General features: G+C 36.9%; 2 protein-coding genes across 4 annotated transcripts in view; both read right to left on the bottom strand.

The window, feature by feature from the left end:
* Nucleotides 1-15,692, bottom strand: part of LOC136030244 (beta-galactosidase-like) — a 123,805-nt gene that overhangs the window by 95,395 nt on the left and 12,718 nt on the right. The window lies entirely within an intron of this gene.
* LOC136030648 (uroporphyrinogen decarboxylase-like) lies at nt 9,931-10,992 on the bottom strand. The gene has a single exon (XM_065709718.1). The coding sequence runs from the start codon at nt 10,990-10,992 to the stop codon at nt 9,931-9,933; it is 1,062 nt and encodes a 353-aa protein (XP_065565790.1).

The following is a 15,692-nucleotide window of genomic DNA, read 5'->3' as shown; positions in this document are numbered from 1 at the left end:
CAGTGCCGAACTAGCTGGGCCTTTGTCATGGCTTTTACGGAGATGCTTTCGCACCGGAACCTTCCCACAAACATGAAAGTCCACCCACGTTATACCCAGCCTAAGGTCAGAAGGCAATCCAACAAGCGTAGGTTCCTTTAGGCCTATTACCCTCCTCTCCTGCGTTGTCAAAGTCTATGAGAGCGTCTCCAATGAAACACTTCAACAGTTCCTGGAATCAAACGACCTTCTAGGCGATAGCCAAAACAGATTCTCTGGAAACACTTAACGTTAGACTGTCTAGTGGACTGGCATCAGGAGTGGATCAAACGTCTGGCAATGGGATACGAAATTGGGCTATTTTCATTAAGATTTCGACGGAGTATGGCGCCGTGGCCCGTAAAAGAAACTCTATGCGTACGGTGTTCGTGGATGTCTGATAAAAGTGATCGAGAGCTTTCTTTCTGATCGTTCACTTCGGGTTTTCCTTGACGCGCGTATATCCCGCGAATATTCAGTGAGCGAAGGGGTTCCCCAGGGCAGTGTCTCGGGACCTATGGTTTTCCTCGTTTACATAAACGACATGGGAGACAACCTTGCAAGCCCTCTACACCACTTTACCTACGAATCCACGACATACTCAGCCATCCCAAAACACGAGAACCCAACACAAACCTCCCTTTCCCTAAAGATGGATCGAAAATTTTGATTAAATAATCAAATACCCGTCCAAAATTTTACTTGCAATCCAATATTTGAATTTTCAAGCAGAAAACTGAAAAAGCAGGAAACTACCAACTAATTTACAAGCGTTGGTACATACACTTTAACAACAATAAATAAGTTTCAATTTCCCTTCTAATGGACATCTGGAATTATCCAGGGGAATAAGGGTGGAAATTATTCGGGGATTTTTGCATCTGGAGAATTTCCCGGCCGGGAATTTTCCATGGGTGGAATACGCCGGGGAGGGGGAATACGCCTAGACTAGTCTTGAGCAGTCTTGGAAAGAATTAATATAAATAGACTTAATTTTTATATATAATAGTATTAATTGGTGAAAGCTCAATAGTTCATGATTTTATTTCATTGTAGTTTTTATTTTCAATGTTGTACTAAGCACAAAGGAAATATTTGTAATATGATTCATTTTCAGCAAACCGCCAGTGACGCAGTAGGCTTTAGACTTATACAGTTAGGGAAGGGGGCAGTTGTCAAACTCTTGTTTGTATTGATTTTTATTCCTTTTAAGATTAATTTGCAAATTCAATTCAAGTTTTACTCGTTTTAAGATTTATTTGTTCACTTATATTAGTATCCCTTGCACGTTTATTTGCTATAATTGCTTATCTAATTTCTCTTCGTTTTGGATTTCAGTTATACTTTAATAACTTGTTCGTTTTAAGCTTGCTTTGCATACTCAACTTCAGTTTTACTGGATTTGACATTTATTTATTAATAAATAAATGAATTTTTCGAATAAAAAAAAATTATTTTTATGTTTTAGGCTACCCATCATATGTACCCAATACAATAAATGTAGTACCAAATACATCAGATACCCAAAGTATCTGTTGTTGTTTTTTGTGCTGATTGTTTATTTAATTTCTGTTCGCTTTGGGTTTCAATTACTCTTTATCAATAATTTCTGGTCATTTCGAGTTTGAATTATAATATGTTTTCCAGTCTTTGGGCCAAGGGGAAGGGAGCCAGCGTATTTGCGCATAGAAAAATCCCGCCAGATAATTCCCATACTGGAAAATTCCCACCCATATTGCCCTTGGATAATTCCCGATGTTCATTAGAAGGGAAAATTAAAGTTATTTATTACTGTTAAAGTGTATGTGCCAATACTTGTAAATTGGTTGGTAGCTTCCCGCTATTTCAGTTTTCTGCTTGAGAATTTAAATATTGAATTGTAAGTAAAATTTTGTACAAGATTTGATTATTTAGTCAAAGTTTTTTGATGAACAGTAGCTTTATTGAATAAGTTCTTAATAATAATTTTAGTAGAGAAATTCGTGTGGACAGAGACGGGTACTATCACTCATGTGGATGGAACTTCTGCATGACTTAATCTTCTACGTGTCTGAAGCCATTATGCACTTTACAATAGGGTTCTCTGATGTTTAAATACATTGTATGCTTTTGTTTAAATACATTTAAACATTTTACATAGAAAAAGGGGAAAATTACCATTAAAAATCGGTCCCAAAGGTATAATTGATGGACCTAAATAAATACTGCATTCACGTTTCTACCAACACAGAGGGGGAAAAGGCGAGGCAGGGCATCGTGGGCCTTACCAGGAAATTCTTGGGGGATGGTTGGTAACAAGTACTACCAGAAGCTTTGTTTTCACCGATTTTTAATAGTAACTTTGCTTTAAACTTATATCTGTCACTTTCTACGCAAAGAGGACCCTATTGCCTAAAAAAATTTGGTTTTGAGAAAGGGCCGTCCAAAAAGGGGACCAGAAAGAGGTCATACTATTTTTATCCACTTGAAACTTACATGAAAGTTCTTTAAAAAATTTTGAGGTTTAAAATGACCAAGTTTTTGGCCCAAAACATACCATGACTATGCCTACTTGTATCATGACTTTATCACTATTACTCTTACTCTAACTATTTTCACCATAACTACTACCAAAGCTGTATCCACGGAGGAGGGTATCCGGTTTGAATCCCCCACAAATTTGTGTTCTAATCGCACAAAAGTAACGCAAATACATGTTAAAAAAAATTTCGTCCTCTTCTGTGATTTGTCTTCTGCAAGCTCTCCCCCCCCCCCAAGAACAAAAATTATGGATACGGCCCTGAATATTCCTTCTATTTTCGCACTGCTCCTGGTTTCCTTTTGTTTCAAACCTACAATAAGTGAACTTTTGCCTCTTTCTAGTGTAGATAAATTTGAAACTTGAAAATGATCCAACAATAATTCCAGCGCAGTGTTATCGTTAGAAAAATGTATTATTTGGATGTTTCGTGTCTCTTTACTGTTAACAGATGCCAAGCTGATTTATTTGGATGTTGCACCAAAATTCGGACATTTGCCATTTCAGTCAGATGTGAACCTAGTTAACGTTTCTGTGCAACATTGGTCGGTGAAACCAAAAACTCATTGTGTCTTACTGTTGCAGAAACATGAGTTTATATAAATATTCTTTTTGCGTTTTTTTTTCGTTTTTCGTCCTCCCTAGTTTTCGGGAAACGAACGCTAATTATTACTATTGTTTGGATTATTGAAAATATAAATTTTACCTATATTATATTAGTTATAAATGGATTAATATGGCTATTTATTATTACGTTGTTGGTATAACAGATATCAAAACCACAATAATTGTGTATTAGCTCAATCTTTTTTTGATTTTGTATTAAACTTGGACTCACTGATCCACTCTCAAGTAAGGATAAGCTTAACTCACTTGCTGGTCATGAGGGTATTGCCTCGGTAAAACCTAACCCTAATGGAAAGCACTGGTTCGTGGTCACTCGTGATAAAGTTCTGCAATATCTCTTACCGCATCAGCCATGTCCAACTTGCCGAATACTAGTGCTAAAAGCATAGATCGAAAATCGCTAGGTATAGTGAGAAATGTCCTTAGTGGCACTATTTCTGTCGATCTTGAAGCAGCAATCCCAAAAGTTTAAGGCTACTCAAATCGGATCTTCACGTGTCTTTCGGCTTGAGTTTTTGGATCAGGCTGCCCTTAATAAAGCTCTTAACTCAGGATTTGTCTTGGATACGAATTTTTTCGAGTCCCTGTTTACAAAGGAATGCCCAGGCGCTGCTAAAGCATCTGACATAGGCCCCCATAACAATACTAAAGATATACCTTGCAATGCTTCACCTAAGTGTACTAACTGCGAAAAAGATCATGTGTCATATAGTTTGAGATACAATATGCTAAAGAAAGCCATGTCTAAAGTTACAAAATGACTTATGTTAGCTTTTCATGTTTAAACATAAATGGTAAGAAGAAGGACAAAGACCTCTTGCTAGATGAATTACTAGCCAGTGACATTATTTTTCTGCAAGAGCATCTACTTACTAAGCCCAATATTTCCAATCACAAGATACCTCCCTCCCACCATTTATCCACCCACAAGGCAAGAAGAACGAAAGGTCGCCCTTCAGGTGGCATGGAAACTTTTTTCCGCAGTCCATCTAAACCTTGTGTGATTCATTCTGATGATAACATTCGGGCTATCTTAAGCAATAATATTACCCCCTCCCACGGAGGGGGTAACATTACTGGGCCCCCTCCCACGCCCATTTGCCCTCCAATCTTTTTGGTCACTTAAAAAGGACACTATAACTTTTCATTTTCGTTCGAATGCACCCTCTCCCGATCTTCTAGGCCCATTATTTCGATGCAATCACCCCTGGAAAACAAAATAAACACGCATCCAAGATCTGTCTTGTGGCAGAAATAACCAAATTCCGCATTTTTGCAGATAAGAGCTTGAAAATTCTAAAGTATGGTTCTCTGGTACGTTGAAACTGATGGTGTGATTTTCCTTAATATATCTATAAATGACAAAATATAATAAAAAAGTGGCAAGGCCTTACACGTTATATATCGTGGCACTTGTGGTTGCCTAGATCTCTGGTTGCCTTTATTATGAGACAGTGCATTGCTCCCTACATTCTTAAAATGCAAATACAATGCCCAATTGATTAAAGCTAATTGTTACGAGGTCGAAACTGCAGAAAATAAATATGCTTCTAACTTCCAGAAACAAAGATAAAAAATATTCGACATGCTTTGCTCTAACCTGCATCTTGTAGACCCCTATTTTGCACTCCATTAGATCAAATTTAGGGAGGTAGTGTTGGCTACTTTTTCTGTCGTGAAGCTGATTAAATGGCTAAGAGTTTGAGAGGTAACACCAGTTAGCAAGTAGAATGCGGCTACTGTATAATAAAGAGAATCTCAAACAGCCTATTCACTTTCTTACAGGTAAGAAAAGAGCCTCGTGTGTAGCATGGTTCTGGAGGCAAATTTGTTGTAATGGGTCTCGTTGATTCCATGCTCAAATGTTCCGTTTAAATACAACTGTCTTCGTATAAGATACTATGATCGAATCTGCTCCCCTCTCTTTCCCCTTCGATTGGCATCTTCGTACCCCATGGTATTGGGTCAAAATTTTAGGCCATTCAAAATAGCCCAAAAAATATGCCAGCAATGGGTGTTTAACTCGAGGAGCCCTAGAGTCAAGAGCGCCAATTTATGCAAATGTCCCCTTATGCATTGATATACATTTTATTTTAGTGAAAAGGTGGTTACGTGGGCTTTTTGAAACTAGAATCACGCAAAAAATTAAGATCAGTCTGGTGGGAGGTACAAAGTTAGCCTATAACATATGCAACATCACCCTCTATATTCGACTTATCAGCAGACATGTAGGAAGTTTTTTCCTCCGATCTGCTTGAAAGTTATGGGACACGCACCTTCAACCAGTGGGTCATGACTATGATTATAATACTTACAAGGGCTTGTTACCCGTTTCTGACCTTTCCATGGAAGTTCTTTGATCCGGTATAAGCTTATCTGGCAAGTACCCGGAACTAAGAGGACCGAGGGCTTGACTTTTCAGAGGTCTACAGTACTTCCGAGCATTACATACTATTTGTATAAAACAATTTGGATCTGCTTTAAATTTGGTAGGCAAATTGTCACAGTCAACTGAAATTTTCTTAAAAAAACCGGCTCTTACGGTCTTATTGCTAACAGGCTCTAAAACTATGAAAACTCGTGGATCCCCTAAACTATGAAACTTTGCTGTCAAAAGGGTACAATAGCCAATAACTAAGGAATGCCTAAGGGTATTAATTTGGAGCTTCAAAATTATTTTGAGAGGTAAGTTCAAAAAGGTCGTCCAGTCATTGCGGTTATTATTGTGATTTTTTATTTATTTTTTCTCGATGATTTGAAAAACTAAAGTATAGTGTTCAAGATACATAGTGTTTTCAATAATGATTGAAGTGATTATTTAAGGTATCCATTATCGACCTTTGATATTTAGTGGGTGTTGATTAAACACTCGAAAGATTAATCACAAGCCTATATTGAAGTTTAACACTGTATTGTGAATACATTATCACGTAGTTGAAAGGAGTTGCCCCTTCCACAAGACCTAGCTCTTTACGCTAAAGTTTTGACTTTTTTCCTAATTCTTTAAGAACGATTCCTGAAACACAATGGAAGTTTAATTAGAATAATAAGCTTTGTTTCAAAATTCTAAAAAAAAAACTTCAGCGTAAAGAGCGAGCTCTTGAGGAGGAGGCAACCCCTTTCATATACATAATAAACGAACATAAATTATTATGTATATGGAAGGAGTTGCCCCTTCCACAAGACTTTACTCTTTATGCTAAAGTTTTGACTTTTTGTGCTAATTTTTTAAAAAAGGTTTCTAAACCACAATGGTCGTTTAATAAGAATAATAAGCTTTGTTTTAAAATTCTATAAAAAAAACTTTAGTGTAAAGAGCGAGGTTTTAAGGAGGAAGCAACCCCTTTCAGATTAAGTAATAATTTCTGTTCGTTTTAAGGTTTGATGTTGCTCCTTACTTTCAGTTTAATTTTTTTTTTTATTTAAGTTCTGATCGTTTTTAAATAATACCGGGAAATCCGGCTTTCTCTCCATGAAAAATTCCGGTACTTGTGCATTACATACCACTCGCTCAAGTTTACGATGTGTAAAACTCGAGAACAAACCAATTTCTTCGTTATTTTCTACGTTACTTGAGAAAGAAATTTGGGCTATATATTTCGCACATTAAAGGGGGGAGGGTAAAGCATAGTAGGTCTGCATGCAAAATGTGTTAGGTACAATTATTCAGCATATTATGAAGTAAGAAATGTTTTCTGACTTCAAACTGTCCAAATACTTTACTCCCCGGGTTAAGTGTTTCGCACATAAGTGGGGGATGTGCGAATATATAGCCCAAATTATGTATTTTCCATCTATTCTGTCTCCCCTCTTTGTCTTGCCTCGTGCTAAGCTGAAAGAAACGAACTAAAAACCATTTTTTTGGCGAATTTTACACAGCGTAAACTTGAATGAGTGGCGTATAATACACAAGTACCAAAATTCCTCCCCCCCCCTACGGAAAATAAAAAAAATAAAATTCAAATAAAGATCTCAAATTTGGAAAGCCTTATTCTCCACGGGTGGGCGTGGGGGGTATTTCCTGGGGGGGGGGGGTCCAGAGGGGAGTATTTTCTGGGGGGCATTTCCCCCGGGGGTATTTCCCGGGGGGAAATTCTTCCGAAAAAATTCTTTTTTCGTTTTAGAATCTCTGACTTCCGGAAATTTTGATGTGGAGTACAGAAATCCATCATAAAGTTTATCTATAACTTTGACAGTTTTTCGCTTCTGCTAAATTAATATGCAATGGACCCCTTCATTGAAATAAAAAAACTATTTTTCATGTTTTCGAATCCCATCTTTAGGGAAACCAGTATTTGTTCTTCTTCTGTATTTGGGTTCTTTCAGCCCTGAGATTCAAGGCAATAAGTTTCGATTACACTGGGAAACAAAGTTTTTTGGCCCTTTAACAAGCCCCATTTTTCGACACCCGTGCCCCAGCGTTTCCTCTTCAATTTTTGGAAATTCCTAGAAGAGTGGTGGAAAATCCCTAGAAATCCACATTTTTAGGAGAGCCCTATTCGTATAAAACATAAAAAACTAAAACAAAATTTGCATATTAATTTTGGAAGATTTATTCTGTATATGAAGGGTTGCTCCCTCTTCAATACCTTTTTCTTTACGACAAAGCTCTTGGCTTTTTAAAAAAAAATCTTCCTATTCGAATTAAACGGTCCGTGTCTTTCAGTAGATACTCTTAAAAATTTGAGATAAACGGTCAAACTTTAGGTTAAATAGCAAGGTATCAAACAGTTCGTGGTAACGAACTGTAGTAAGGAGCGACCTGGTTCAATAGTAAACGTAAATCTAAAAAACGGAATTTTGATACTAAAAGATACATCAAAAGAATTGAATTTTCATGCTGACTTTAAATATATAAGTTTCCTCAAATTTAGTCTTTGTCATCAAAAGTTACGAGCCTGAGAAAATTTGCCTTATTTTGGAAAATAGGGGAAAACACCCACTAAAAGCCATAGAATCTTAATGAAAATCACACCATCGCATTCAGCGTATCAGAGAACTCTATTGCAAAAATTTCATGCTCCTATCTACAAAAACGTGTAATTTCTTTTTTTTTTGCCAGAAGACAGATCACGGGTGCGAGTTTATTTGTTTTTTTTGTTGTTTTTTTCCCCAGGGATCATCGTATCGACCAAGTGGTCCTAGAATGTCGCAAGAGGGCTCATTCTAACATAAATAAAAAGTTATAGTGCCCTTTTTAAGTGACCAAAAAATTGGAGGACACCTAGGCCCCCTCACACGCTCATTTTATCCCCAAAGTCAATGGATCAAAATTTTGAGATAGCCTGATATGATAAAAAATGATTTTTTTTTAATCAATTGGGCATTGTATTTGCATTCTAAGAGTGTAGGGAGCAATGCACTGTCTCATAGTAAAGGCAACCAGAGATCTAGATTAAGTGCCACGATATACAACGTGTAAGGCCTTGCCACTTTTTTATTATATTTTGTCATTTATAGAGATAAACTTTTTAGATCGCCTGAAAATTGCAATCGGACGGGCTGTGAGTTGTTCGGGGACCCTTCAACTAGGGAACAAATATTCGAATGTATCGTTTAGCCCTGTAAAAAGTTGGACCTATACACCTCTGCTAGCACCTATTAGAAGCCCCCCCTCAGTTAAATTATGTGGCCCGGATTATACTTTTCTCCTTTTTTCTGACCCTACAGCGTTTGCTGTAAAAAAAATACACTCCTTAAAGCTCGGCCAGATGTGAGTAGTATCTTTGGCAAAATGAAATGGGGTATCCTTAGACAAATTTTTGAGCCTATGATTTATTACGATTTTAGAAATTCTTCAGGTGGTCTCCTCCTCCCCCGTCTAGATGCAAATTTGTGTAATTTTGCAAATCATTTTGCATAAATAAGAAAATACCTAGGCAGTTTTCTATAAACATATCGTCAGTCAATACAACTTGAACAACCTCAGGTCACGAGAATGCATTTATCCAGTCCCCTCTGATCCACACCCAAAAGATAAGACAGAAATGCATAGGCAAATAATGATCAATTTGATACTAAAGAACCTGCAAGGGTATGATAATAATCTTGATCCTGAATCTATATCACCTTTAAATTTCAAATGACATATAACTTTCGACTAGTCCAGAAAAAAATTGTTAAAATAATAAATAGCAAAATGACCAATTCTAATATTTTCCTTGTTCAGGGAAACCATTTCCCAGGATAAAAAATAAAATAAAGCGACAAATGACTTAGTATTTTACTTCTCCACTATCTAACAAAATCCAAACTTGAGAAATAGGATATCAAGCCTATCGAGAAAAATGAAATAAAAGTAATAATACATGCACAATATGGAGAGGAACTCCCCCCCCGGATAAAAAAATGGAAAAAAGGAACGGAAATAAGAGACAAAAATAAACCGATATTTTCAGAACCCATCCCTTGCTAAATGACGACTATGTCTACCAGTGATGCAAAACATAAGCATCTGATTTTTCCACGTTACTGGGCTAACCTTGGAAACTGAAATAGCCTGAGCTAAAATACGATTCATATGACTCTAGCAGAAAGAAACAAAAAACAAGAGGCAAAAGTTGTTTTATGGTGAAACCAATTTAATTATCCTAAACGTGAAGCTACAAAAGTTTACCATCGCCATAAACATAAAAGTTCCTATAACTCCAAGTTCTAACAAAAATATACTAACTGAAATATAATTTACCAGGAAAAGAAGGAGAAATTAAAGGAACATCCCTAAAACCTGTGGCTGCAGTTTCCGGTCCATAGTCAAAAACAAATCGTTAAAAATCATGCACTGCATCAATAAAAACAGCTAAAGATTCTGGGTTCACGTCTGGATAAATACCATGACCCAGGTTTGCAATATACCGCCTCTTGCCAAATTTGTTTACCATATTTTTGGTAGCGTTCTGAATGGAATCAGCTGGTCCATATAAGGCGCAAGGATCTAAATTCCCTTGAAGAGTGATATTATCAGGTACCCTTTTTCTTGCTTCTTCTGGATTAATTGTCCAGTCAATTTGAATCACATCATAACCTAGGGTAGACAATTCTGACAGTGCATAGTGACCACCTTTTGCAAACACAGTCATAGGAATACTATAGCCCAAGTCTTTTATAGCAGATTTCACTCTTTGAACAATATCTCTGAGGTACGGTAGAGCAAATTCTTTGAAGGAATCAGGCCCTAAGTATTCTGCGTGTGATTCGAACACTTGCAGCATCTGCGCACCTGCTTTAACCTGGCCAATCAAATAATCAACAGTAACATCGGTGATAATTCCTAGCACTTTGTGGGATTCCTGGGGATGAGCATAAAGCCAAGCTTTTGATTTACTCATTGTCTTTGATCCTCCGCCTTCTACCATATAGCTGAAGAGAGTCCATGGAGCGCCTGCAAAACCTAAAAGTGGCACTTTACCTTCAAGTTTATGTCTTGTAAGAGTTATAGCATCAAAAACATACTTTAATTCCTTGTCAACGTCAACTGGAGTAACAATTCTGGCTATATCGTCAATAGATGAAAGAGGCTCAGTAAAATGAGGTCCATGACCGGGTTTCATAAGAACTTCAAACCCAAGAGCTTGTGGAATTACTAAAATATCTGAAAAAATAATTGCTGCATCAAGAGGATATCGACGGATAGGCTGAAGAGTGATTTCACAAGCTAACTCAGGAGTACGACAAATCTTGAAGAAATCATGCTCTACTCGGAAAGCCCGGAATTCTGGTAGATACCTTCCAGCTTGGCGCATCACCCACACAGGAATCCTGTCAACTTCTTCACCAAAAGCAGCTCTGAGAATTCTGTCATTTTGCAATTTGGGGAATTCAGCGGCCATGCTTTTACCTAGAAGCAGTATTTTAAATAATTTGATAGTACTTCTTAAAACTGAAGATTACTTTTAATTTCAGCTGATTTAGTATTTAAATTAAACTTCTTGATCTATCTACAAACTAGAAAGGTTCTTATCATAGTAAAATTTGATTTATTAGTCATTAGCTTTAGGTGAATCTCCAGTAAAATCAAATGTAAAGGCTACTGTAAAAAATACAAGTAGCCTAGTTTGGGATTCGCTGTAAAAAACTGAGGAGTAGAAGGTTCGTCGAGGGCTTTGTCGCTATTTAAAGCTTTTGTGAAGTTTTCTGTTGTTTTGCAGGAACATTCTTATTTAGCAAAAATACTCTCTAATCAACCCTTCAGGTGGATTGGCTTACACTGAGTGTGATGTGCTTAACACAAATACAAAACGCTTGTTTAATTATATATCACTTAGTCTTATTTATAAGCGTTACTTGGATTAATTTTAGATTTTATATTATTTAGAAGTTATTTTCTTTATATTTTCTGTTAGCTTTTTTTCTTTTTCTGTAATCCACTTCTGTTTTTTTTTTTCAGCCTGTAAGTGAGAAAGAATGAATTTATCTTATCTAGCTTATATAGTAAAAATTATTACCCTTGCTTACCCAGTAGGCCTGTATGCCCTGTGGAAAAAAGACACTGAAATAAATCATAATTATTTAGCAACATTATATTTCGAATGATCTGCAACTTGAAAGAACCCAGCAAATTATAGGTGTAGACTGTAAATGGCCAAAAATCTGATTGGGGATTGAGTTGATCCTTCCAAGAAGAAGAAAGATCCGTTACTTGAAGTTATACGTATGTTTTAGACTTAAATATTTAAATTTCCATGCATCTAAAAGTGCTTTAATTTGACGCTTACACAGTAGACAAAACCTTCTTTTCTAATGTTGGTTGTTATGAAGAAGAACTATAACAAAACTTGCAGGGAAAACGCAAACCCTTTGAGGGTACAGAATGAGCAGCTTGAAGGGCTGTGGTAAGAGAAGCATGTTGCACTAAAATACTTTTCTTTAAAATATTCCAGCAAAATCTATTAGTATTTAAAAGGTTAAGATGAAAAGATTTGAGCCTTAGGATACATGTACAGCTGGTTCCAACAAAACTTTCTCAAGCAAAACTGACTTCTTTTTTCTTGTTGGGGATCTTCCCATTTGACCATCTGCCAGGAGGGTTAGTCATATCTCAAAAGAGCATGATATGAGATAAAATCTAGTGTCCTAGTTTTGTCTTTCAACTACCTGAAAAAAAATCCAACGCCTGGAGATGTAGGAGGGGGATCCCTAAAATTTTTCTTATCAGGGCAATATCACAAGGAATGATGAGATCTTGATTGCAGTTGGTAGGAGGTAAGAGCTTCCTAGTTTATGCTTAATGGGGATCAGAATGCGACCAAAGCTCTATGGGTGATAGGAAGGGTAGTTGGTATCCTAATCTGAACTAAAGTTTATAGAGGGTAAGAGTAAGTTTCCTAGTTGCACTTTAAAGAAGGCCATGTCATGTACTACCTCTGTAGGCAGAGGGTTCACATATCCTTTCCATTAGGACATCTACTCGAACAGGCTGTCGGCTCTCAATCAGTCATGCCTTTTGAGAGATTGTGAGGAGAGAGTGTCTCTAGATAATAATAATAGCAATGTCTTGCTTAAAAAAGGCTAATAAGCCTCTAGATTGCGAAAACAAAAATAATACTCAATTTTCTTCAGCTCAAAATTCCTTTTTGATCCAAATATCTCTTCGGAATTTGTTTTAGTGATAAACTTCACAATAGAATAATGCGTCTTATTGGCTTTCGAAAGTTAAAATCATGGGAGAAAGGACAATCTCAGCTGGAAAATAGTTCCATACATGCGTAATACGATTTAACAGAGTCCAACGCCCGATATCTTTACGGGATCGCTCACCTTTGTTTTTAATACTGTGTCCACGTAGGTGGTTTTGGTCAAGCTTAATTACCTTATCTGCAGGCACGTCATGTGCACCATTACACATCTTGTATAATTCGATCAAATCCCCACCTAAAAATCTGTAAGCAAGGGCTCGTAGGTTCAGGCACCAGAGACGCTCTTGATAGAGGAGGTTGCAGAGGCTTGGTGAAAATTTATTTATTTTTTGTTTTAATCTCGATCCTTTTTGTATAAAGACTGGATTGTACCAAGACCTTGTTTTAAGATGGACTGGACTAGTGACCTATAGAGTGTGGCAAGCACTTGCAAATTATTGAACCCAAAGTTTCTGCTCAGAAGTTTGGCAACCTCGGAAGCTTTCTTTACTACTGCTTCATAGTCAGGAGCGAATGACAGTTTACAGGGCATAAATATTCTAAGGTCTTGCTCAAGTTCTGTTTTTGGGATCTAATGAGTAGAAAGTCAGTTGCTTTTCACCCAGACTCAGATAGTGACTTTTCAAACTTAATATCCATTAGCCACTCGTCGATCCATTCCCGAATGCAGTCAACGTCCCTCTGTAATTTTTTAGCGTCTTTTGTTGACGTCACATCACGCGATACAGCTTGGTATCATCGTAATAAAGAAGGATTTTTGATTGGATTCTGTCGACAAGGTCGTTTATATAGAAATTGAAGAGAAATGCCCCGAAGAGTGACTCTTGTGTTACACTACTCAATAACTCGATCTCATGGTCATTCTGATGCCAATTTACACACATTAATAGTTTTCTACCTGTAAGAAAATCACTTATCCATTCCAATAGGCTGCTTGAGGTCATTAGGGTCCCAGGTCCATAATTCGCCAGCTTCTGGAGAAGTCATTTGTGTGGAATCTTGTCGAAAGTCTTATGGGGATCTAGATAAATGAGGTCTACCTGTAGACTTTTATCAACATTTTTCTTCAAATTGACAAGAAGCATTTGCAGCTCAGCTGATTTCTTTTTGAGGAGTCCAAACTGGTTCTCTATTAAGAGACCACACGCAATCAACCATGTGGTCTGAAACGAGTGAATACAACATTTTTTAGCATACAGAGGTCAGACTAATTGGGTGGTAGTTTACCATTAGTCCTTGCATTCCAACTTTGGAGATTGGGATTACTATAGTAATTCTCCAAATCTGTGGGAGTTTTCCACTTTCAAGACATTGCTTGTAAATCATCATTAAATATTTTGCAACAGCACTTGCTATTTCTCAAAGTACCTTAGGATGCAGTTTGTTGCAATTTAGCAAAAGTTTTTCAGTTTAGCAAAAAAAATTAGACAGAAATTTCACTCTCTGTTGTTTTTGTGCTACGGAATCCTGGGTCTTTTTTTATATTTTCTTCTGGTTTCCAAGTAAAGACAGACAAGAATTCTCTGTTTAAGATATTTGGCTTCTCTTTTGGGTTTTTAATCAGGTTCTGAGTTTCATTATCACGAGAAGGAGGTATAAAATTTTGAATGCTCCCTTTGAAGTTGACCGACTGCTAGAATGTTTCAGGATTTCGCCGGATATTTTGAGTAAGTAGTTCTTCATACTCCTTGGCTTCTACCCTTGTTGCTCTTCTAACTCTGTTCCTGATTCGTTTGAGTATTTTCCCTTTCTCAGGAATCTACTGCTTTATGTAAGTCTAACATCCCTCTTACTCCTGTTTGATAAATTTTCAAGTTTACTTTGAAAGTACTACCTTTTTATAGGTTTTCTTGAGAGGGACATGCTTGCCTTCGGCTATATTCATAACAGATAGGAATTTGAAGTATACATCCTTTGCTGAAGCCAGTTGAAACAGTTCTTTCTTCCAGTTAAAGTTGCTTCGATTCTTATAGATGGCTTCATAATCCCCTTTGAAATGGCTTCGTTTTGGTCTGCTTTTGGTGTGTATATTTTTGCTTCAAAAGCAATCGTCATGTAATCAGACTTCCTAGTTGGTGAGAGCAATTTTAGGTTACATATGTACACTGAATTGTTGACCAACAATATGTCCAATAGGTGTAGTGCATTGGTTCCATGATATTGAGTCGGGTCCATAGCTAGTTGTTCCAAGAAATTATTGTTGAACTAGATCTATGTCACACGGGCAACATGAGATATTATGGCAACCTTTGTTTAGCCTTGTTGAGTAAAGTGTTACGAGAGCAACATTTTGGTTTTGTTTCCTTGCTTCGATTAAACGCTGAAGTTGTTAATCTGTAAGGATCTTAAAATAAATACTAGGTACACCAACTCTCAAAAGCTGCAAACCCTTCATTGCAACTAGCAAAAGTTGCAAACCCCTCATCGCCGAAGATGATTGTAGCCTATCAGTTATTACTAACAAATCCCCTACATGTCTTACCACTGGAACCAAATTGTTCTTACCATCAAATAGACTGGAAACAAATAACAGGTACACCAACTAGCAAAATTTGCGAACCCCTCATTGCCGAAGATGATTATCAGCTAATAGCCGAATGTTGCTTAAAACTCCCCTATATGTCTTACAATTGGTACAGGCCTATTTTTGGTTTCAGTGCGTACCTTACTACTGAAGTTGTCAACCCCTTTAAAATTTCAAACTGGTATATCTCATGAAGAAATTTTTCTAACGAAAAATAGATGACATACACTTTGATCAGCTCATCAAGAGCTATCAAATGCCGTCGGAAAAAAATCTATCTGTCTTAGTTCAAAAGTTGACTTTTTTGCCATAGGCCAAGTTTCTAAGGTCATTACTTAGAAAGGAGGAAAGGATGAACTCTAATTTCTTT

The sequence above is a fragment of the Artemia franciscana genome, chromosome 8, assembly GCF_032884065.1.
Source record: "Artemia franciscana chromosome 8, ASM3288406v1, whole genome shotgun sequence".
In the NCBI taxonomy this organism is placed as follows: Eukaryota; Metazoa; Arthropoda; class Branchiopoda; order Anostraca; family Artemiidae; genus Artemia; species Artemia franciscana.
Note: the sequence above shows the minus strand (reverse complement) of the source record. Positions and strands in the feature narration are given on the sequence as shown.

Bases quoted from the DNA above. Each gene is read 5' to 3' on its own strand.
- LOC136030648 (XM_065709718.1), bottom strand. From the start codon at position 10,992: ATGGCCGCTGAATTCCCCAAATTGCAAAATGACAGAATTCTCAGAGCT.